The 22,049-nt window shown below is 42.4% G+C and overlaps 3 protein-coding genes across 4 annotated transcripts in view; all 3 read left to right on the top strand.

Annotated features, from left to right (window-relative positions):
- The first annotated feature begins 259 nt into the window (after positions 1-259).
- Positions 260-2,317, top strand: LOC130852997 (nucleolar protein 58-like). Its single transcript, XM_057734072.1, has 2 exons — positions 260-571; positions 754-2,317. Exons 1-2 carry the CDS (start codon positions 399-401, stop codon positions 2,192-2,194), a joined length of 1,614 nt encoding a protein of 537 aa, XP_057590055.1. The 5' UTR covers positions 260-398; the 3' UTR covers positions 2,195-2,317.
- Positions 2,318-14,061: 11,744 nt separating this feature from the next.
- On the top strand, positions 14,062-15,733 carry RRS1 (ribosome biogenesis regulator 1 homolog). Its single transcript, XM_057735716.1, has one exon. It carries the CDS (start codon positions 14,163-14,165, stop codon positions 15,258-15,260), a length of 1,098 nt encoding a protein of 365 aa, XP_057591699.1. The 5' UTR covers positions 14,062-14,162; the 3' UTR covers positions 15,261-15,733.
- Positions 15,734-17,224: 1,491 nt separating this feature from the next.
- The window catches only part of ADHFE1 (alcohol dehydrogenase iron containing 1), a 32,205-nt gene continuing 27,380 nt past the window's right edge, over positions 17,225-22,049 (top strand). Inside the window, exon 1 of one of the 2 annotated variants that reach the window (XM_057737546.1) lies at positions 17,225-17,305. Coding sequence is in view for 1 of the 2 variants with exons in the window: in XM_057737545.1 (XP_057593528.1) it covers positions 17,250-17,305 (56 nt within the window). In the remaining variant the exon portion in view is untranslated. The remainder of the gene's footprint in view (positions 17,306-22,049) is intronic. The other variant, XM_057737545.1, reaches the window with a different exon arrangement.

Genomic DNA, 22,049 nt, shown 5'->3' with positions numbered 1-22,049 from the left:
TTGAAGGGAAAGGAATAGCTTTAAATACTTACATATTAAAAATTAAAGTCTGAAAAATAGGAACTTAAGTTGAACTATAGTTTTTTTTTAAAGAATAACAATATCTAAGTTGAAGGAAGATGAATGAAAGCAGAAATTAATAAGGTGGAAAATAAAGATACAATGGAGAGTATCAATCAAGTCAAAAACTAGGTCTCTTGAGAAACGGGTTCGCATGTCCTACTTGCAGTGTAGTGTGGAGCGTTTAGGCAATCTGGTCTGGTTTCTTGTGGGAAGGCGTGCCCCCTGGTACTTGGCCAGCCGCGGCCTTGAGGGCCGTTGGGGGCCTCAGATTTGGTCTGCTTTTACTGGTATAAGAGCTCGCGGCGGGCTGCGCAGCGCCCTGACCCATCCTCACCATGTTGGTGCTGTTTGAAACGTCCGTGGGATACGCCATCTTTAAGGTTTTGAATGAAAAGAAACTTCAGGAGGTTGATAGTTTGTGGAAAGAATTTGAAACTCCAGAGAAAGCAAATAAAATAGTAAAGCTGAAACATTTTGAGAAATTTCAGGATACAGCAGAGGCATTGGCAGTGATCTAACTCAAATTCGTCACTACCACTGAGACAACATTGAGTTAGCTTTTTTCACTATAGGGCTGGTTTTTCCCCCACATGTGATGAGAGGTGAGAAGTGGTTAAGCTGATCTGCCTGTGGAACCCAACAGCATAATGCTGAAGCACAATTCAGCAAAAGCTGTTCTACAAGGGATCAAGCATTCACAACTCTGATGGAGGGCAAAATCAATAAGCAGCTGAAGAAAGTTCTGAAGAAAATAGTTAAAGAAGCCCATGAACCCCTGGCTGTAGCTGATGCTAAACTAGGAGGCGTCATAAAGGAAAAGTTGAATCTCAGTTGTATCCATAGCCCTCTTGTTAACGAACTCATGAGAGGAATCCGTTCACAGATGGATGGATTAATCCCTGGGGTAGAACCGCGTGAAATGGCAGCCATGTGTCTTGGGTTGGCACACAGCTTGTCCCGATATAGATTGAAATTTAGTGCTGATAAAGTGGACACAATGATTGTTCAGACAATTTCCCTCTTAGATGACTTAGATAAAGAACTAAACAACTACATTATGCGTTGTAGAGAATGGTATGGCTGGCATTTCCCTAAATTAGGAAAAATTATTTCAGATAATTTGACATACTGCAAGTGTTTACAGAAAGTTGGCGATAGGAAGAATTATGCCTCAGCCAAACTTTCTGAATTACTGACAGAGGAGGTTGAAGCAGAAGTGAAAGCAGCTGCAGAGATATCTATGGGAACAGAGGTTTCAGAAGAAGATATTTGCAACATTCTGCATCTCTGCACTCAGGTGATTGAAATCTCTGAATATAGAACCCAGCTCTATGAGTATCTGCAAAATCGGATGATGGCCATTGCACCCAATGTTACAGTCATGGTTGGGGAATTAGTGGGAGCACGGCTTATTGCTCATGCAGGTTCTCTTTTGAATTTGGCCAAACATGCAGCTTCTACAGTTCAGATTCTTGGAGCAGAAAAGGCACTCTTCAGAGCCCTCAAGTCTAGACGAGATACCCCTAAGTATGGTCTCATTTATCATGCTTCCCTTGTAGGCCAGACAAGTCCCAAACACAAAGGAAAGATTTCTCGGATGCTGGCTGCCAAAACTGTTTTGGCCATCCGGTATGATGCTTTTGGTGAAGACTCCAGTTCTGCGATGGGAGTTGAGAACAGAGCCAAGTTAGAGGCCAGGTTGAGAACCTTGGAAGATAGAGGGATACGGAAAATAAGTGGAACAGGAAAGGCACTAGCAAAAGCAGAAAAATATGAACATAAAAGTGAAGTGAAGACTTATGATCCTTCTGGTGACTCCACACTGCCAACCTATTCCAAAAAACGCAAAATTGAACAGGTGGACAAAGAGGATGAAGTTATTGAAAAGAAGGCCAAAAAAGCCAAGGTTAAAATTAAAGTTGAAGAAGAAGAAGTTGTAGAAGAAGTAGAAGAAGAAGTAGTGCAAGTGGTGGAAGAACAGGAGACATCTGTGAAGAAGAAGAAGAAAAAGGACAAAAAGAAACATATTAAAGAAGAACCACTTTCTGAAGAAGAACCATGTTCCAGTACAGCAATTGCTAGTCCAGAGAAAAAGAAGAAAAAGAAAAAAAAGAGGGTTAATGAGGACTAATGGAAGGAACCATTCTTTCAAAGATTTCGTAATTGAATCACCTGGATACATCATGCTTAAGATGCAGTCAGAAATACACCAGAGATGCTCTCTAAAGTAATCATGGGAGGTTGGATGGAACAAAATGATTAACCATCAATTGCACTTCATACCTATTTGTGTCTTGACATGACTTCGAATCAACTCTGTTAATTTTATTGTGTCATCATTTGTTAGACTATTTGTTGTACAAATAAAAATATTTTCTTTGCAAAAAAAAAAAAAACTAGGTCTCTGCAAAAACTAATTAAATAGAAATTCCTCTGGTAAGACTGATCAAGAAAAAAAAGAGAATAGACAAAATATTAGGAGTGAAGTGATAGACATAACTTCAGATAAAGAGGAGAATCTTTTGAGGGACTGTTATGAAAATTCTATGCCAATAAATTTGAAAAACTAGAAGAAAAAGACAAATTTCTAGAAATATGTATATTGCCAAAACTGTTTTGAGAAGTCAAATGACTCCATTTCATAAAATGAAATCAGAACTTTAAAATCTCCTCACAAAGAAAATACTAAACCTACATAATTTTATATGTGAAATCTACCAAACTTTCAAGTAATCAGATGTTCCAATCTTATACAAACTCTACCAGAGATGAGAAAAAGAGGAATACTCCGCAACTTAGCCAGTAATGCTACTGTAACATTGATATCCAAACCAGACAAGGATAGTACAAAGAGGAAAAGTAACAGGCCCACCTCACCCATGAACACAGATGCAGAAATGTAAACAAAATGTTAGCAAACCAAATCTAGCAGTACGGAAAAAGATACTATATCATGACCAAGCAGGTTTATCCCAGAATGTGAAATCTGTAAAATATATAAACATAATTTACCATATTAACATATTAAGAGAGAAAAACCTTTATGATAATTTTAATTGAAACAGAAAAGTTTTCATAATATTCAACACTAACTCATTTAAAAAGATATCTGTAAATTAGGAGTTAAGTAGAGTTTCCTCACCCTATACAGGGCATCATTTTTATTATAAAACATTATAGAAGGATTCCTGTGAAAACTAGGAATAAGATAAGGATATCTACAATCCTCAGGGAAATGCAAACCATAACCACAATGAGGTATCACCTCACACCTGTTAGAATATCTATTATCAAAAGGACAAAAAATAACAAGTGTTCGTGACAATGTGGAAAAAATGAAACACTTGTGCACTATTGGTGGGAATGTAAATTGTCACGGCCACTATGGAAAACAGTATAAAGGCTCCTCAAAAAACTAAACATAGAACTGCCATATGACCCAGCAACTCCACTTCTAGGTATTTATCCAAAGGAAACAAAACCATAACTTGAAAAGATTATCTGCACCCCCATGTTCTCTGTAGCAGTATTTACATCAGCCAAGTTAAGAAAACAACCTAAGCGTCCATCGATGGAAGAAAGGATTTTAAAATGTGGTATGTATATATTCAGTGGAATATTATTCAGCCACAAAAAAGAATGAAATTTTGCCATATGTGATAACATGGATGGAGCCTGAGGGCATTATGCTAAGTAAAATAAGTTAGGCACAAGAAGGCAAATGCCATATAACCTCACTTACACGTGGAATCTTAAAAAAAAAAAATTAACAAAAAATCCTGAAACTCATAGACACAGAGAACAGACTGGTAGTTGCCAGAGGTGGGGGGTGGGGGGTAGGGGGTTGGTAAAATGGGTGAGGGTGGTCAAAAGTATAAACTTCCAGTTATAAAATAAACAAGTCCTACAGATGTAATGAACAGCATGGTGACTATAGTTAACACCATATTGTATATTTGAAACTCGCTAAGAGAGAATATCTTAAAACTGGTACAACAGTGTAAAGCAATTATATTCCAATAAAGAGCTTAAAAAAAGAAAAGAACATGAGGGCGGGTGATGGAAAAGGCATTCTCCTCTGCTTCCACGCCTGAGGCAGAGGCTCAAGGGACGTTTGCAGAAGCAACTAAAAGGGGACCCACAGAGCATCCCCCCCACCCCTGCTGGGCATTAAGGGATCAATAAAACACTTTTCAAGAAAACAAAAATTCTTATCACAAGAAAAAAAACTGTAACTATGTGTGGTGACAAATGTTAACTAGACTTATTGTGGTAATCAATTCACAATATATACAGCTATTGAGTCATTATGTTATACTCCTAAAACTAACATAACATGCCAATTATGTCTCAATTTTTAAAACAAGGAAAGAAAACTAAATCAAGCTAATCAATCAACACAAGAGCAGAGAAAAACAGGTATAGAAAATACCATGTAAATAGAAAGTATAAAACAAGATAAAAATAAATACAATATAGCACTAATCACAATATATTAATTAGTCTAGACGTAGTGATGAAAAGTCACAGACTGTCAGATTTGATTTAAAAAAACAAACCACCAACAGAATCCAACTATATACTGTTTGCAAAAGATATATCTAAAGTAAAAGGACATATGGAGTTTGGAAATAAAAAAATGGAAAAAAAGAAATCAGACAAATACTAACCAAAACAGCAAAATAGCAATAGTACTGTCAAAAGCATTATTAAGGATAAAGATGGTCACTATGTTGTGATAAAAGGATAAAAAAATTCATTGGGAGAATTTAGTAATTCTAAATGTCCATGTTCTTTAATAACATGACGTCAAAATATAGAATGGATCTTTGGTAGAATTACACATTGATCTATAATCAAGGTGGAAGATTTCAACACACCTCTCACCAATTGATAAATCAAGAAGATAGAATATAAGTAAGAACATGGAAAATTTAAAAATACAATTAAGATATTCTATTTAGGTTATGCCCTCACTGGTCTAAAATCTTCCCTGGCTCCTTATTACCTCTGGCATCAAATCCAAATACTTCCTGTAATCAAAACAGTATGGTACTGGCACAAAAACAGACCTACAGATCAATGGAACAGAATAAAGAGCCCCAAAATAAATCCACACACTTATGGTCAATTAATCTATGACAAAGGAGGCAAGAATATATAATGGAGAAAAGACAGTCTCTTCAATAAGTGGTGTTGGGAAAACTGGACAACTACATGTAAAAGAATGAAATTAGAATGTTTTCTTACACTGTATACAAAAATAAACTCAAAATGGATTAAATACCTAAATGTAAGACCAGAAACCATGAAACTCATAGAAGAAAACATAGGCAGAACACTCTTTGACATAAATTGTAGCAATATTTTTTTGGATCTGTCTCCTAAAGCAAAGAAAATAAAAGGAAATATAAACAAATGGGACCCAATTAGACTTAAAAGCTTCTGCACTGCAATGGAAATCACTGACTAAACAAAAAGACAACCCATTGAATGGGAGAAAATATTTGCTAATGATATGACTGATAAGGGGTTAATATCCAAAATATACAAACAGCTCATACAACTCAACATAAAAGATTAAAAAAAAAAAACAACAATTAAAAAGTGGGCAGAAGACCTAAACAGACATTTTTCCAAAGAAGACATACAGATGGCCAACAGACACATGAAAAGATTCTCAACACTGTTAATCATCAGAGAAATGCAAATTAAAACCTCAATGAGATATCACCTCACACTTGTCAGAATGGCTATCATCAAAAAGACCACAAATAACAATGTTGGTGAGGATGTGGAGAAAAGGAAACTCTTGTATACTGTTAGTGGGAATGTAAATTGGTGCAGTCACTGTAGGAAACAAATATAGCAGTTTCTCAAAAAACTAACAATAGAACTACCATATGACCCAGCAATTCTACTCCTGAGTATATATCCAAAAAAAATGAAAACACTAATTTGAAAAGATACATGCACCCCAATGTTCATAGCAACACTATTTACAATCATCAAGATATGGAAGCAACCTAAGTGTTCATCAACAGATGAATGGATAAAGATGTGATATATACATACAATGGAATATTACTTAGCTATAAAAAAAGAATGAAATGTTGCCATTTGCAACAACATGGATAGACTTGAAGGGTATTATGCTAAATGAAATGTCAGACAAAGAAAGACAAATAATGTATGACATCACTCACGTGGAATCTAAAAAATAAAACAAACTAGTGAATATAGCAAAAAGGAAACAGACTCACAGACATAGAGAACAAATGAGTGGTTCCCATTAGGGAGAGGGAAGGTGGGGAGAGACAAGACAGGGGTATGGGATTAAGAGGTGCAAACTATTGCATATAAAATAAATAAGCTACAAGGGTATATGGAACAATACTTGGAAGATGGCCAATATTTTAAAGTAACTATAAATGGAGTATAACCTTTACAAATTGTGAATCACTATGTTGTATAGTTGTAACTTATATAATATTGTACATTAACTATATCTCAGTTTTTAAAAAACTGAAAAAAAAAAATCCAAATTCTTTCTCTTGATCCTAAAAGTGCTCCACATTTGGTACTGCTCTACTTATCTACCCATGTTTATTATTTCTTACAACACACATCATCTATCCTAGATAAACAGACTGCTAATGGCCTAGAGAGAAGAAGCTCTATGGGGTAGTGCTTACGTAGATAGGTTGGAATTAGACTGCAAAGATTCAGATCCTGGTTCTACTGTTTACTAACTTCATGGCCTTGGGCAAGTTACTTAACCCTTATAATCTTGTCTTCTCATCTATAAAATGAGGATACTGGTAATATCTACCTCCTAGGTCCACTGTGAAGAGTATAAAAATAATAATTGCCTGATACACTGTACTTGCCCCCTAAATACTGGCTACCTGTCTTTACTCATATCACTACCATCTACTGGAATGCCCCTCTTCCTCCCCCCATCTAGTCAAACTCTATGCAGGCTCAAAGGCCAACTCAAGTTCATCGTCCATAAAATTTTCACCAATTACTCCCTTCATTATCTCCCTCTTCTACAGTACACATCAGTTCTCAAGCTTGTAGGGCAGGGGTAGAGACTCACAGGGGTCTTAGAGAATCTGATGGGGAAAAAAGATCTTCTTAAGGGTTCTTTACAAAAGTGTGTTTGAATAACTTATCTCCCACTCACAGAACTCTAAAACTGAGAAATACTGTTAGCCCATTTTTCAGATGGGATGATGATCCCTTGGGGAATTTGTCCCCAGGTAATCAGGCCAGAAATCATCAAGATTCATTCTCAGAATGATAATTACTAAACATACCAGCAATGTTATTATATTTTATTCTATTGGAATACCTTGTTTTATTTGTGCTTTGCTTTATTGTGCTTTGCAGATACTGTTTTTTACCAATTGAAAGGTTTGTGGCAACCCTAACTTATCAGGTGACGGTTAGCACTTTTTAGCAATAAAGTGTTTTTAACTAAGGTATGCACACTGTTTTTTTTAGACATAATGCTACTGCACACTTAATAAAGTATTGTATAAACATAACTTTTATACGCATTGGGAAACCAAAAAATTCATGTGACTTGCTTTATTGCAATATTCACTTTATTGCAGTGGTCCAGAACCAAACCCGCAGTCTCTCCGAGGTATGTCTGCATTTTACCTTCCTCGTATTGAAACTCTTTGACTAGCTTACTCTGAAGCAACGCCAAACTGTGAAACGCAAAATTACCCTGATTTTATTATTTGAGGGAGTTAACTTTGAAATTTTCTTTAAAACGTTTCTATAATTCTACGGATCAAAAACATCATCAGTTTTAGATCTCAAGCCAGAAAAGATACAAATAAAGACAATCTACCATAACCTGTCATTCCCAGACTTGACTTTATAAATATATTTTTAAACATATCTTTTATTTTCTTCCCTACATTTTTCCAGAACTAACAAACAGTAAAATAGTCTATACTCTGCTCATTCTCTACCCTTCCTTCCAATTCTCAGAGAAGTTTGACAGTAAGCCAAAAGAAAAAAGAAAAGCACCATGAGTAACCTACAAAACTCACTAACCAACCTCCACATTATTAAAAACTGATTAGCACTCGTGTAGTCACAGTCTCCCTGTGCACGCAGGAAGCTGTTTCACTGTGAGGAGTCATACAACCAGCCTAGGAAATGAGATAAATGACTCAGGAAGAGAAGGAGGTTTGTAGATGGATACATCAGTCAAAAACTTTAATCAATAATCAGGAGAGAAAGCACTTTATAAGAAAGTAATATTGGAGCATCTGAAGAGCATAACTTTTTAATAAAAGAAAAGGATCATAGAGATGAATTGTAAAGGCCACCTGGTCAAAATCCTTCATTTTCCAGATGAACAAACAGAAGCCTGAGACCTAAACTGCATCTCCTTTGAAATCCACAGGCTTTCCAGAGAAGGGAATCTGGGACCCACCATAAGAAGGCACCGTCTTCCCCAGCTGAAATTCACACTGTTTTGTATAATGAGGCAACTGAAATAAATATTGGAAAATGCCAGGAACATGATTTGTACATTCTAAATAATAACTCCTACCTAGGCCTTGGGGGAGAGTACACACACCACGAGCAGCTGGACCTTCTGCATCACCGAGTACCCCGGGAGCTGCTAGCACTGCAGTGCGCTCTTCAGATGTTGACGAGGATGCAGTTACACACCTATCTGTCACTAAGAGATCCTGTCCTCGGCTGTCCTCCCCTGGAAAAAGAAAAGTGTACGCTATAGAAGTTACCACATAGAGGGCCATATTTCTAGTTTTTCTACCTGTTGTTTTCATTTTTCACAGACATGTTCTAAAAAATAATGGGTTAATAACGTTTAGAAACAATTTTTGGTTAAGAGGGCCAAGAATTAATGTGTATTTGGTATAGGGATAACTTCCCTGTGCATTCTTGATATTGCTCATGTTGGCAGATCAATACACGTTCACACATGGTCTATAATTGCAAAGACGAATCGAAGGCTGTGTGGCAGTGCAGTTGCTTTCTTTAGGGGAAAGGAAATTAGGACTCTTGCCTAATCAGGAGTAAATCTGCTCTCAAGTTATTTACAAAAATTGTTCAGATTTTATTGATTTAAGAAAAACACACAAAAAATTCTTAAATTGCAATTTTACTTTTGTAAGTTAGGATAGAAAATGGTAGTTTAATAAATGGATCTAAATTTTCTGTTATTGGATTCTTTAAGTGCAAATATCCTTAAAATTCCGAAACTTCAGTTTTCCTTTTTATACCATTCTTTCATTTTTATATTGAACTCTAAATCTAAAGCCAATTTCATTCCTTTGGGATTTGGTGATAAAGTCTTATGAATGAAAACCACCAACCAGTGGTGCTTACTTATCTTACAGGTGATAGGATTTTGGCAAATGCAGTTTTCTAAATTGGAACCATTGTGTATTTTACAGAGAACAAAAAAACTTAAGTCAGTTCTAAAATGCTACCATCATTTTTACTATCCTAAAACCCAAAGTTCCTTTTAGGCAAATGTACAATGTTCAATCTGCTTCTACACTAACCACACAACCTTAATGATATATCTTCTTCCTTTTTAAAACAAAATAATAGATTTTGTGTATGGGTTTCTGACTAAAACTGAAGTATATGAATACACAGATTTTTATCTATGATTAAGAAATTTTCAAAATTAAACTTTCACTTCAAGTACTTCCAAATTAAATTATAAATCAGTTAAAAATGAACCATGTAGAAATAATGTAAGCGGTTTAAGGGCCCTTTTCTGTTATTTTATCAAATTGCTGGAACATTGAATTTCCTAGACAAAAATACTCAAAATAACTATGTTCACAGCACGATTAAATGATGGTTGAATCATCCCAAACGATTTCCGCTATCAAAAAGGGGCAACTGAGAAATGTTTAGAAGTAAATCTAAGTTAATCAAAAGAATGGAGAAAGAAATTGCTTACAAAAATGTTTTACTGACCAAACTAGTTAGGTTTTGAGGGAACATGAAAGGTACTACTGTCACATCTTTAACCTCCGTGCACATGGTTGGGGGAAGGGGAATCACCCTATAGGTTCACCTTTGTTATTGAGATATTCCTCAACACTGCTATAAAAATATAATTGTTGCTTTTTCTGTCTTGTCTCTCATTCTTGATGAAAGTTCTTAAGGCTCTAGAAAAGAGCTAAGATGGAAAATAGGAGTAGGTAAGAAATACCTAGAAAGCAAGCATAAAGAGCAGTATTGTGCCACGTGAGTAAAAAGAGTAGTTTGGGGCCAGATCACAAACATCCAAGACCAAGAACAAGGTAGAGAAAGGAGCTTTTGAGGAGAAGAGTGATTTGGCCAGGTTTGTGGAAGATAAATCCTCCAGACTAGCTCCAGGAGAGAATGGAGGCAGGAGACTATCAGACAGGATGCTCCAGGGATAGGTCTCTGGGTATCAGTCAAGGTACTGGCAGGAAGCAGGTAACAGTCAGGCTGGGTAATTTAAGATCAACAAAGGGAGTATTACAACAATGTGGACATGGCTTAAGAAATTCACAAAGAATAGGACTGCAATGGCAAAAAGTCATAACCAACCTAGGCCTGCAGGGACCAGGGGAGTAATGAGAGGAGCTGGGAGAAGGCGGGTGAATGGCAAGAGCAGCCTGACTGGAGCTATGGCCTTTTAAAGGAACCAGCCAACCAACAGCAATCTGCAGAGGGCCAGGGACAAACACGCCCTCACCTTTCTCTCTTCACATCCTCTGATCTGTCACTGCCTCCTGCTGGCTGCACCCAGCCAGAAGCCAGGGGCAGACAGCAAAATGGAGAGAGTATCTGGAGAAGTAGATAGAAGAGTCCCAGTCTAGGGGTAAGGTCGTGGTATCAGGAACGAGAAAGGAACAATACAGAGATAAATTTAATAGGACTTTTAGACTGATTGAATTTAGAGATGTGAAGAGAAAAGCCAAGGATGATATCATAGGTTCAAGCCTTGCTAAACCAGAATGGATGACTACATCCACTGAGCCTGTTTTTACTAACCTTTGTATTCCCAATGCCCAGCACAGTGCCTTGGCCATGAAAAACCTTCTATAACTGGAGGGGAAAAAAAGGTGAATGGATGGATGATGGAAAAAGCAAATTTTCAGGAAGATGATGTGTTATGTAGTCTTAGACATACTGAGTTTAGAGCGTGGTGGAAGAGCCCAGCCTGTGGTTGGAGATTTGAGTCTAGAGCTCTGAAAAGGAAAGGGAGAAAGATGAACCTGTAAGAATCATCTGCACCTAAGGGGCAACTGACACAATGAGGTGGCTAAAATGGCAGAGAGCAGGTATAAAGAGAAAAGAAGTGGGGTCTGATGACTAAACTCCCCAGTTTGGTCTATCTGCATTACGGGACAAAGTGGGAAAGACAAAGGGAAAAACCAACAAAAGGGAAAAACAGTATGTACTACCCTTTGCCATACTGTTATAGTATATTCACATATATCTGCACATCCCTGGTAGGCTCTCTTTTTCTTAACACTGCAGTCTTGCCCAACATAAAGATGATACAAATGAAAGCTGGAGACCACCACATACCTATTTTCTTCAATAAGATATTTTTAAAGCCCCAAATCCTGGTCTTACTAGTTTTGCTCACCTTGAATCTAACAGCCAACATTAATCCCTTTTTAATTTAGAAATCAGGCTTATTCTTTCAAGCAATCATGTATTGAATACCTATTATGTACTCAGTGCTATGCTCAGCAAAGTGGAAGTAAAAATCAGTCTCCAGTCATCAAGGAAATTAAAATCGACAGATTATAAAGAAACTCTTGAGCATAAAACAAAGTTTGATTAAGAGCTGACCTATATGATTCAAACCAAATAGCATTTCATCCAGTGAGAGTATCATTCAACACTTAACGACATCCGCTCTTTTTCTCCCTAACTCAGAAGATTAAAAAAGGAGCTAAATTTTACATAGTGTACTTCCTATTTAAGGCCCAACCATGCCATATTGTAAATTTCTCTTAACTTTTCTTTCTTGCCCACTGTTTGATAAGGTCTCAATAATCTTTGTAACCTGTCTCAAACATGGTAGTCATTCAAATGTTTGTTAAATGAATGAATGAATCAGAAGCTAAGCCAAGCACAAAACAGCCATATCAATGTTCTTAATGCCTTTCTATGGCAAATCCCAAAAGCTTTAAGGGTCAAGGCAGTTACCCAATGACCTTTGACCTGGCCTTGGCCCCATGGGATGATTGGTATTAAAGACTTGGGGTTGAGTGTTAAGGCAAAGGCTCAGGAAAAATCCCAACAAATCCTAAAATTCTTTTAGAAAAGACGAAGGAAGAATACTAGAGCCCAATTCCTGAGGCATAAACTGTGCTCACTAAATGTTTGATGAGTGAATGAACAAGGCATAACTGAGGAAAGCCAATAAGCTCAGGAAGAGACCAAACTCGGGGCAGGTGTGATAGGTGGGGCTGTATCTAAAGCCATCTCTAGCCGACACTCAACTGAACCTATTTCCTAACGGCTATCATGTCCATTTCTATGGGTTAATTCTCCAGCTAACCCCTTCTTCACTACTCCCAACCTCCCATTAAAGGAAAACAAACCCTGTAAACCACACAATCAGCAGTGCCTCCCACACTTGAATGCATATTCATCACCTGGATATCTTGTTAAAATGAAGGTTCTGAATCATTACATCTGGGGTGAGGCCAGAGATTCTGCACTTCTAACGAGCTCCTAGGTGATGCTATACTGCTGGTCAAGAAACCATACTTTTCTAGTATCAACAGCCTGAAAGACACGGCAGAGAATATGTAGGTAGTCTTAAAGCCACAGTTATTTCCTGCTCTCACACTACCTAGTTGTATAACCTTAGACAAGCCGTTTTACCTCTCTGAGCCTGCCTTTGTCATCAGTGGAATATGGTGAATAACAAGCGCCAACACTTATTATTGAATGCTTCCTATGTACCAGGAACTAAGGCTTCAAATTTATCAACTTAATAATAGAACTTAACCTGTCCAATGTAGATACCATAAACCCTTAGTCTATTAGATAAACTAAGATAAATAGATAAGATACAACCTAGAATACGATAAGCAGATCTTCTTCGAGGTAGTTTCATTCAAGAACCTGGTGTTTTTAATCACTGTATAAGACTACCTTTTCAGCATAGCTCCCAGAGCCAGTATGAAGATTAAACAATAACTGGTATTTAGCTCACACCTACTGAGCACTCACATGCTCCAGACCCCTGTGTAAGCTCCCTTGGGAGCATGTTAACTCGTTTCTCTTCACAGCAGCCCCAGGAGCTACTATTAGTAACTCCATCCTTTAGGTTTTAAAATAGGCCCAAACAAGTTAAACAGCTGAAGGACAAACACTAGCGCAGCCAAGATCGGAACTCAGGCAGCCTCACTGCAGAGCCCGGCACTCCTCTGACACCAGCGAGGAGAGGATGCGGCCCAGGGCTCCAGGGACCAGGTATCAGCTCGCTGGGATGGGGCACAGCCGCGCCCACTCAGGGCGGTCTCGCTGCCAGGCCCGCTCGCTCCCAGAGCAAACCAAGTCTTCGTCTACCCTTAGCTTTAGGTACACCTGTGCGAAGTGCCCACACCCAGGACATGGTGGGGGCTCTAGTGAAAAATAATTTGTCAAGTCCCAAGAAGAGCTGACTGGCTAAACATCCTGAGAACCGACTTACACTAAAAGTGTAACACAATCGCTCCGGGACCCCCTTAACCTGCGGCCCCCCGAATTTGCACCTCTCCCTTACGCCACTGCATCCTGGGAGCCACAGTCCCAATTAAGCCTCGGAATTTGTAGTCGGGGCTCCTCGCGCCTGCTCCTCCCACACCTGGCTCGAGCCCAAGGGCCGCCTCTAATCCCATCTGCTCTCCAACACCGCCCTCTGCCGGCCTTTCCTCCGGCCGCCGGCGTTGTGAGCCTCTTCCGGATGCCCCGGAAACAGATCTTTCTCTTCCGGGGTGAACGTCCGGTCGCCTGCACGTGGTGGTAGTACCGGGGTTTGAGCCGCGCTGGCGGAAAAGTGATTGGAACGGTCTTCCGGAGCGAGGGAGAGCCGAGCCGGAGCCATGGAGGGCCAGAGCGTGGAGGAGCTGCTGGCAAAGGCGGAGCAGGACGAGGCAGAGAAGCTGCAGCGCATTACGGTGTACAAGGAACTGGAGCTGGAGTTCGACCTGGGTAACCTGCTGGCTTCGGACCGGAACCCTCCGACCGGGCTGCGGGACGCAGGACCCACGCGGGAGGCCGAGCTGCGGGCCCTGGCGCGGGACAACACGCAGCTGCTCATCAACCAGCTGTGGCAGCTGCCCACCGATCGTGTGGAGGAGGCGCTGGTGGCGCGGCTGCCGGAGCCCGCCACTCGTCTGCCGCGCGAGAAGCCGGTGCCCCGGCCACGGCCGCTTACACGCTGGCAGCAGTTTGCACGCCTCAAGGGCATCCGTCCCAAGAAGAAGACCAATCTGGTATGGGACGAGGTGAGTGGCCAGTGGCGCCGCCGCTGGGGCTACCAGCGCGCCCGCGACGACACCAAGGAATGGTTGATCGAGGTGCCCGGCAATGCCGACCCCATGGAGGACCAGTTCGGCAAGCGGATTCAGGCTAAGAAGGAACGGGTGGCCAAGAACGAGCTGAACCGGCTGCGTAACCTGGCCCGCGCGCACAAAATGCAGCTGCCCAGCGCGGGCGGCATGCACCCTACCGGACACCAGAGTAAGGAGGAGCTGGGCCGCGCCATGCAGGTGGCCAGGGTCTCCACCGCCTCTGTGGGGCGTTTCCAGGAGCGTCTGCCCAAGGAGAAGGCGCCCCGGGGCTCTGGCAAGAAGAGGAAGTTTCAGCCTCTTTTCGGGGACTTTGCAGCCGAGAAAAAGAGCCAGTTGGAGATGCTGCGAGTGATGAACAGCAAGAAGCCTCAGTTGGACGTTACGAGGGCCACCAATAAGCAGATGAGAGAAGAGGACCAGGAAGAGGCGGCTAAGAGGAGGAAAATGAGTCAGAAGGGCAAAAGAAAGGGGGGCCGACAGGGTCCTGGGGGTAAGAGGAAAGGGGGTCCACCCAGCCAGGGAGGGAAGAGGAAAGGGGGCTTGGGAGGCAAGATGAATTCCGGGCCTCCTGGCTTGAGTGGCAAGAGGAAAGGGGGGAAACACCAAGGAGGAAAGAGGAGGAAGTAAATTTCACCCTCGGACCTACTTGTAAACCAAGAACTGTACCTAATGTTAAGTTCTAGGAACAGTACTGGGATGCAGATTTGGCCACTGCCTTCATTGAGTTTGAGGTTAAAGGGCTAGGCTTGCCCTCCTGTGAAGATGGTATGTAAATATTGGACTCGACAAATCAATGTATTTCCCACAACCAAAACTTTGGCTGGAGAGTAAAGGATGTATTTAAGGACACACGAATTAGGGAAAGAATTTGTGGAAACTAGGAGTGAGTTCTATCTTTAAACAGCCCTTTTTTTTTTTTTCTCTTTAAACTTTCGATGGGGTACAAGGGAGAGGTGGTCATATTTCAGACTTTTAATAGATTGGTTTCTGCATTATTTTAATAACAAGTCTTGTGTATTTATCAAAGCACAGGGGAACAGAAAGGTTACATTTTCAGAACTGTTGTAAAGGTTATTTAATAAAAGTGTGTCTGTATCTAATGTTGCTTTTAACTTTTTGGCTACTGGTACAAATCTTAAGTAAAGCCAATGATCTGGATATCTGGTAGAGATTACTGTCATTAACTTTCTAGAAAACATATAGCAGCTAAATTATGATTTCAATGAGACCAATTTTATTAGAAAAATTCAACTTCTTTTGGTATCAGATATAATACTGAAAGTGTGTCTTTCAAAAAAGATTTAATGGTTTTCGACACCAAAAACATTAATTTGCTGTAAATGATAAATTTGGGCTTCACTAAATAATGGTAATAATCCTCATTAATCTAATTTTATATTTAAATCCTTATCAACATTTACGTCCCCAACTTTTTTAAAGCTTCACCTAGGGTCTGTTTGGGGAAGAGAGAAGGAACCCCACAAAACCCTCACTTGGAACATTAGTATCTTTTGACTCATTTGTCAAATTGACCTGAGCTGGTCTAATTAGGACATGAAGTGTTTACAGTTATCCTGGGTCTCTTTCCCCGATTGAGCTCAGTAACTCATCTTTGTAAAAATAAATGCCTCCTGAAAAGGATTCATAGTTGGGGGAGGGGGCCTTTTTGCTGCTATTATAACCCACTCTATTCTTGCTTTTTGGTCTGACACTTGATAGGAAATTAAAATTGAGAGTTCGTTTTGTCTTTCAGTTTTTCAGTATTGTCTCATTTTTATAAGTTTTTTTAGAAATTGCTATGAAAGAAGAATAATTCAGATTTCATAATAGGTTACTAAAAACACAGATGTTCAATTGTTACTCTCTTAAAGTAACTGATAAAGTTCAAGTCTGCTAACATTGATCATCGTTTGCACTAGGACCTGGGGCACTTAGCGTTGCTAAGCCCTCCCTTCGCATGTAACCGTGCAAAGTTTTAACTACTGAAGAAACCATTTAATGGTATCCTGAACAACTTCATCAAAAGGCAAACCACAGAGCATTTAACATCTTTAAGTTCTCAATTGTCCGGTACTTTTTGTTGTTTCTGTTTTGTTTGGGAATGTTTCTGGCTTTTTGGTTTGTGACTTGATCTAGCCATTGGACACTACACTGGCCTTGTTTTAAAAGAGAAAGAAAAAAAAAGACCCTCGGGCTTTTTGCAAGGTTCTTGTTTACCGTTAAGATAAATTTAAATGAAGTGTCTTAAAACATTCTGAAAATACTCTGAGAAGGCCAAATAGTATTTTAAAGGAGTCAGAGTGGAAAAAGAATGCCCTTGTTGCTCCCATTTCCCCACGTCCCCGACTTGTGAAATAGAGACTTAGAAAAGTACCCAAAACCCTACGGAGCAGTTATCTATAAGTCAATTTCAAAGGTGGATGGTGAGACTTTGCAGCCGGAGTAGTCCTGGTTTCCACCCGTGGGAAAATATTCCGCAGCGGAGGGTTGTCTCCGGGGCGGGACACCACGTGGAGCGGGTGGGCGGGCGCGGCGGGGTGGGCGGAGGGGAGGCGGCGGCCGGGATTGGTCGGCGGCGGAGGGGGCGGGGCCGCGGGAGGAGGACTGGGCGCAGCCATGGCCGCGGCTCGCGCCCGAGTAGCGCACTTGCTGAGGCAACTGCAGCGCGCAGCGTGAGTGCGGGGTCGGGCGTGCGGGCGGGCAGGGGACAAGAGGGTGCGGCCAAGCCCACGCAGCCCCCCGGGAGCGACGTGCCCAGGCCCGCGCACTCTTCCTCGGGTCGCTTTCGAGAACTTGGGGACGGGGTGCCGCAGTGCGCGGCGGCCTGGACGGCGCTGTCTGTGTGCCAAGCGGCCGGGCAGCCAAGCGCGGCGCGCTGAGGCCGCTTTTCCTCCGCCTGGTCTACCGTTAAGGCAGCTGAGGTCCGGAGAGCAGAGCGCCTGGTCCCAGATCGAGGCAGGCGGCGGAGGGCTTGGCACAGCGACCAAGACAGATGCATGCATCCCGTCCACACATGTGTACTGGGTGTACGTAAGGTGCCAAAAACTCTCCTAGGTGCTGGCGGCACAAAGGCGAAAGACTCTGGAGCGGTTTAAAGTCCAGCGGGGAATCGCCTGCGGGCACAGGGGTGAAACGGGCCCGTGCAGAACGCGGTGGACAGAGGGAGTAGAAGAGAGAGGGGAGTGTGGGAAATCACCAGGAGCTTGACTCCCTGGCATGTACAGGGAGTCGGGGTATTAAACGTTACGACACGTCCGACGCGCGCTCCAGAAATGCCGGGTCCGTGGTAGCTGCCTGATAAATACTTGTTGAATGCTCAGGTGCCCACGTCGGCCTGGGGGGGGGGGGGGGGGAGATGAGCTAACAGGCGGAGATAGATAGGGGCAGAGGAGGGGACTAGAGAGGAATTGCAGGCAAAGGGAAGAGCAACACCAGAGGCAAAAGCTGTAGTTCCAGGATCTAAAAGTGACTAAAGACTGGACCTACCTTTATAGGAGGAACTGAAGATAGAAAAAACAGAGGATGAAAGACCATGAATGAGAAAAGAGCTGACAGTTACTAGGCACTTACCATGCACCAGGCACTGTGCTACACACTCTACATGTACTACTAATAGTAACTCTAATCCGTACAACAACCCTATGCCACGCTGTATTATTATCCTCCTATTACATAAGAAAGAAAGGCATGGAGAAAAATAATTTGCCAGTGTCATACATTAAGCAAGTGGCACAGCCATAATCTGGACCCAGATGTTCTGGCTTCTCCTTGTTCTCAGTCCTATGCTCAGGAGTATTAATTGTGTCCTGTAGATAATAGAAAGCTGTTGAACCAATAGTCCTCACTGTGAAACATACACTTTGAGATGCCCCATGAAAAAACATGGCCAGATAAGTTTGGGAAACTAACTGCTGCACTGTATACATTAGCACACGAAGGCCTCTGAGAACTCGTGCAGTGGGAAAAATCTTTAGCTGTATTTAAATTCTTTGTTCTAAACCTGTGTCATCACAGAACTCTTTATCAAGCAATACCATTCATATCCCTTGGGACCAGTGTCAGGTAGAACATGTTTTTGGAATAGTTGCACACAAAGGAGTGTGGCATGATTAGAATTAAGCTGGAGCTTTCTAGTGGCAGTGGAGAGGAAAGACTAGAGGTAATTGTCAGGCTCCAGCTAAAAGGCACCAAGGAGGGGCAGCTGCTACAAGGGGGTAGGTGTAAGAGATATTGAGATGTAAGAAAAATAGTTAGAATCAGCAGGATTTAGTATCTGATTAGTGAGACAGAAGGAGAAGTTGAGGTTTCTGGCTGGGGCATTGGATAAGCAGTGGGGCCATTTACCAAGGTAGGGACTGTAAGCTTTAGGAGGAAGATGATAACCTTTTTGAGTTGGACATGCCTCAGGCATATCCAGGTGAAGACCCCGAGCAGGTAATTGAATACATTGTTCCGGAGCTCAGGAGTGAATTAGAAACTCACGCATACATAGAGAAAGCAGATGAAACCACGGATGTGGAAGCAAAGGCCTTGACAAACTGTATTCCTAGAAGAAAAGGGCTGAGGATGAAGTCCTGGGGAGGAGCACCATAGGGTGTTATGTTCTACGCATCTGCAAATGTTTTTCAGGGTTTTTTAAATCCCATGTAAAAAGTGGGAGATTGCAGGTAAAAATCTTGGAAAATTGGAAAATGGTATCCTTGGGCCCACATTTCACCTGGGGAAGATCTGCCAGAGCCTAGGTGAAGTGGTGTCCACCTCCTTTGGACAGGACAGCGCTTCCAGCTTCCTAAGAGACATCTCCCCCCACCCCAGCACAGCCCACCTCTCAATCCACACACACAGCACCTGTGCTGACAGCCAGCTCCTCTGGCCTTATTTACATTACCTGCTGGCCTCTTTAGGCACTTGGATTTGCAGATGATTTGCACTTTGCTGGAAAAGGAACCAGCACTAAAGGATAGGAGGTGTGGCCAAAGAGGTGAGGGGAAGCCCAGGAGGGAAGGACAGTTTGCAGTGCTCTCATCCCCAGGGTACAGCAGGGAACAAAACAGCCTAACGTCTGTGGGGCTTAAGTGTATGACTGGGGCAGGCAGGGCAGATAATAAACAATAAACTAGTAAGTAAAATTCAGAGTATGTTTGATGTTGATAGGTGTTAAAGAGAAAGGGAAAGCAAAGGGGGATGGGGTATTGGAAGAGGGGAGGCAGTTTTAGAGAAGACAGTCAGAGAAGACCTCACTTACTGGTTTCCTATGGCTCCTGAAATCAATTACCACGAACTTGTTGGCTTAAAACAACACACGTTTATTATGTTACAGTTCTGGAGTTCAGAAGTCCAAAATCAGTTTTTCTGGGCCAAAATCAAGGTGTAAGCAGGGCCACATTCCCTGCAGAGGCTCTAGGGCAGCGAGTCCATTATCTTGCTTTTAACAGCGTCTAGAGCTTCACTGCTTGCGTTCCTTGGCTGGTGGCGCCTTCCTCCATCTTCACAGCCAGTAATGTAGCATCTTGCTTCAGCGGTCACATTGCCTTCCTCTGTGTCAAATCTCCCTCTGCCTCTCTAAGGACACTGTGATCACATTCAGGGCCCACTCGGATAATCCCGGATAATTTCTCCATCTCAAGATCCTTAACTGAATCACATCTGCAGAGTCCCTCTTGCCACGTAAAGTAACGTTGACAGGTTCCAAGGATTAGGACCGGAACATCTTCTAGGGCTCAGCTCACCACACTCCCTGGGGACATAACTGTTGCAGAAGGACCAGTGAAAGGAGGGTGCAAACCATGTGGCTCTCTGGGGAGGTATCTGGAGGTGGAGCTTGCCTGGCCTGGTTTCAGAACCAGGTGACTGGAGCAGAGTGAGCAAGAAGGAGATGAGGTCAGAGACGTGGGGGGCAGGTGGGGGTGGCCAAGGATGACCCCAAGCTTTTTTGCAAGGATGAAGTTGTCATTAAGCTGGGATAGGGAAGAGGCTTTGAGGAAAGACCAGGAGCTGAGTCTTAGGCAGGGAAAATGCCAGATGCCTAATAGACGTTCAAGTGAAGATGTCGAGTAGCAAGTTGATTCTGGAGTTCAGGACAGAGGTCTAAACAGATTAAAGTGGGAGTCATCAGCGTGGAAGGTAATCAAGCCCATGGGACCAGGCGAGGTCACTCAGGGAGTTGACTGTGGAAAGAAAAGAGAAGGGTCCACGGGCTGAATGCTGGGACCCTCCAGCATTAGTCAAGAGCATAAAAAGAAACTAGGCGAGGAACAGCCAGTGCAGTAAAAAGAAAACCAGAGAATTGTGTCCTGGAAACCAAGGGAAGAAAGTATTTCCAGGGAGGAGGGAGTGAACAAGAGAATGCAGCTGACAGGTCTGAACTGAGAATTGAGTGGTGTATTAGCACCCATAGGAGGGCATTAGTGAGCTGGTGAGTTTGTCAGTGGAGTCATGGGGCAAAAGTTCATTGGAAGAGGTTCTGGAGAGAATGGGAGAAGAGAAATTGGAGAGAGCAGGTGTACTCAGCTGAAGGGAAGGGGAGGGGTGGGGGTGGGGTGGGATAGAGAAGGGGAAAAGAGGAAGTTGTTGGTTGATTGTTGATACGATATGGGGAAATCAACATTTCATGCTGATGGATAAGATTTGAGGGGAGGGGAATTTTGACGATGCAGGAGAGAAAAGGAAGAACTGTAGGTAGTGATGCTTTTGAGTACCTGAGCCTGGCTGAGATTTAGTGCAAAGGGGAGAGGTTGGCCTTTGCTAAGAGCATGGCTACTGATACCAGGAGGGAAGCCAGAATAATTATGCCAGAGCCAGAAGGTGCGTAGATGAGAGCCTTGCTCTAACTCTGCGGATGTCAGGGGGTCAAGGAATATGAGGGAGGCAAGGAAATGGAGTTAGCAGATGTAGGCAAAGAGGAGAGAACCGGAGGGTGAGCTAAGCCAGAGGGGACAAGAGGTTGAGAGTTTCAAGCATGAAGCTTTTAAATAAGAAAAGGTTCAAGTAAGGGGGAAGGCTAGGACGTACAGGACAGATGGAGGTCCCAAGAAGGCAAGAGGGGGTGGGATTCAAACCACAACTAAGGGAGAGCTTGAAAATTATATAATACGAAGACAAGAGGGGATGGGTGGGAGGAAGCGTGTCCCCCCACCGTCCTTAGCGTCGGAAAGCTTCGAATTTGGATTTTTCCTTCCCTTTAAGTCTCCTTTCTTGTCCTGGAGGCGCATAAAGCAGGGAAAGACCTCGAAAGTAGTGCCTTGTGAAGAACAACGCCGAGGCCTCGCCTAATTCCGTTTTCCCTGGGGGAGCCTGCAGATGGCTCAGAGCCGCCGGGCGGCTCCTGGGAAACCCGTACGCGTGGCGCTTTCAGCCGTGCCCACCAGATGGCAGCCTCCACTCAGGGTGGCGTGCGCACCCGCCCACGCCCGTTTT

This window comes from Hippopotamus amphibius, chromosome 5 (genome assembly GCF_030028045.1).
Source record: "Hippopotamus amphibius kiboko isolate mHipAmp2 chromosome 5, mHipAmp2.hap2, whole genome shotgun sequence".
In the NCBI taxonomy this organism is placed as follows: domain Eukaryota; kingdom Metazoa; phylum Chordata; class Mammalia; order Artiodactyla; family Hippopotamidae; genus Hippopotamus; species Hippopotamus amphibius.
The sequence above is the reverse complement of the archived record's forward strand: the minus strand, read 5'-3'. Positions and strand labels throughout refer to the sequence as shown.

Bases quoted from the DNA above. Each gene is read 5' to 3' on its own strand.
- RRS1 (XM_057735716.1), top strand. From the start codon at position 14,163: ATGGAGGGCCAGAGCGTGGAGGAGCTGCTGGCAAAGGCGGAGCAGGAC.
- LOC130852997 (XM_057734072.1), top strand. From the start codon at position 399: ATGTTGGTGCTGTTTGAAACGTCCGTGGGATACGCCATCTTTAAGGTT. The intron at 572-753 runs AGTGATCTAACT...TACAAGGGATCA, and splicing joins GATACAGCAGAGGCATTGGC to AGCATTCACAACTCTGATGG.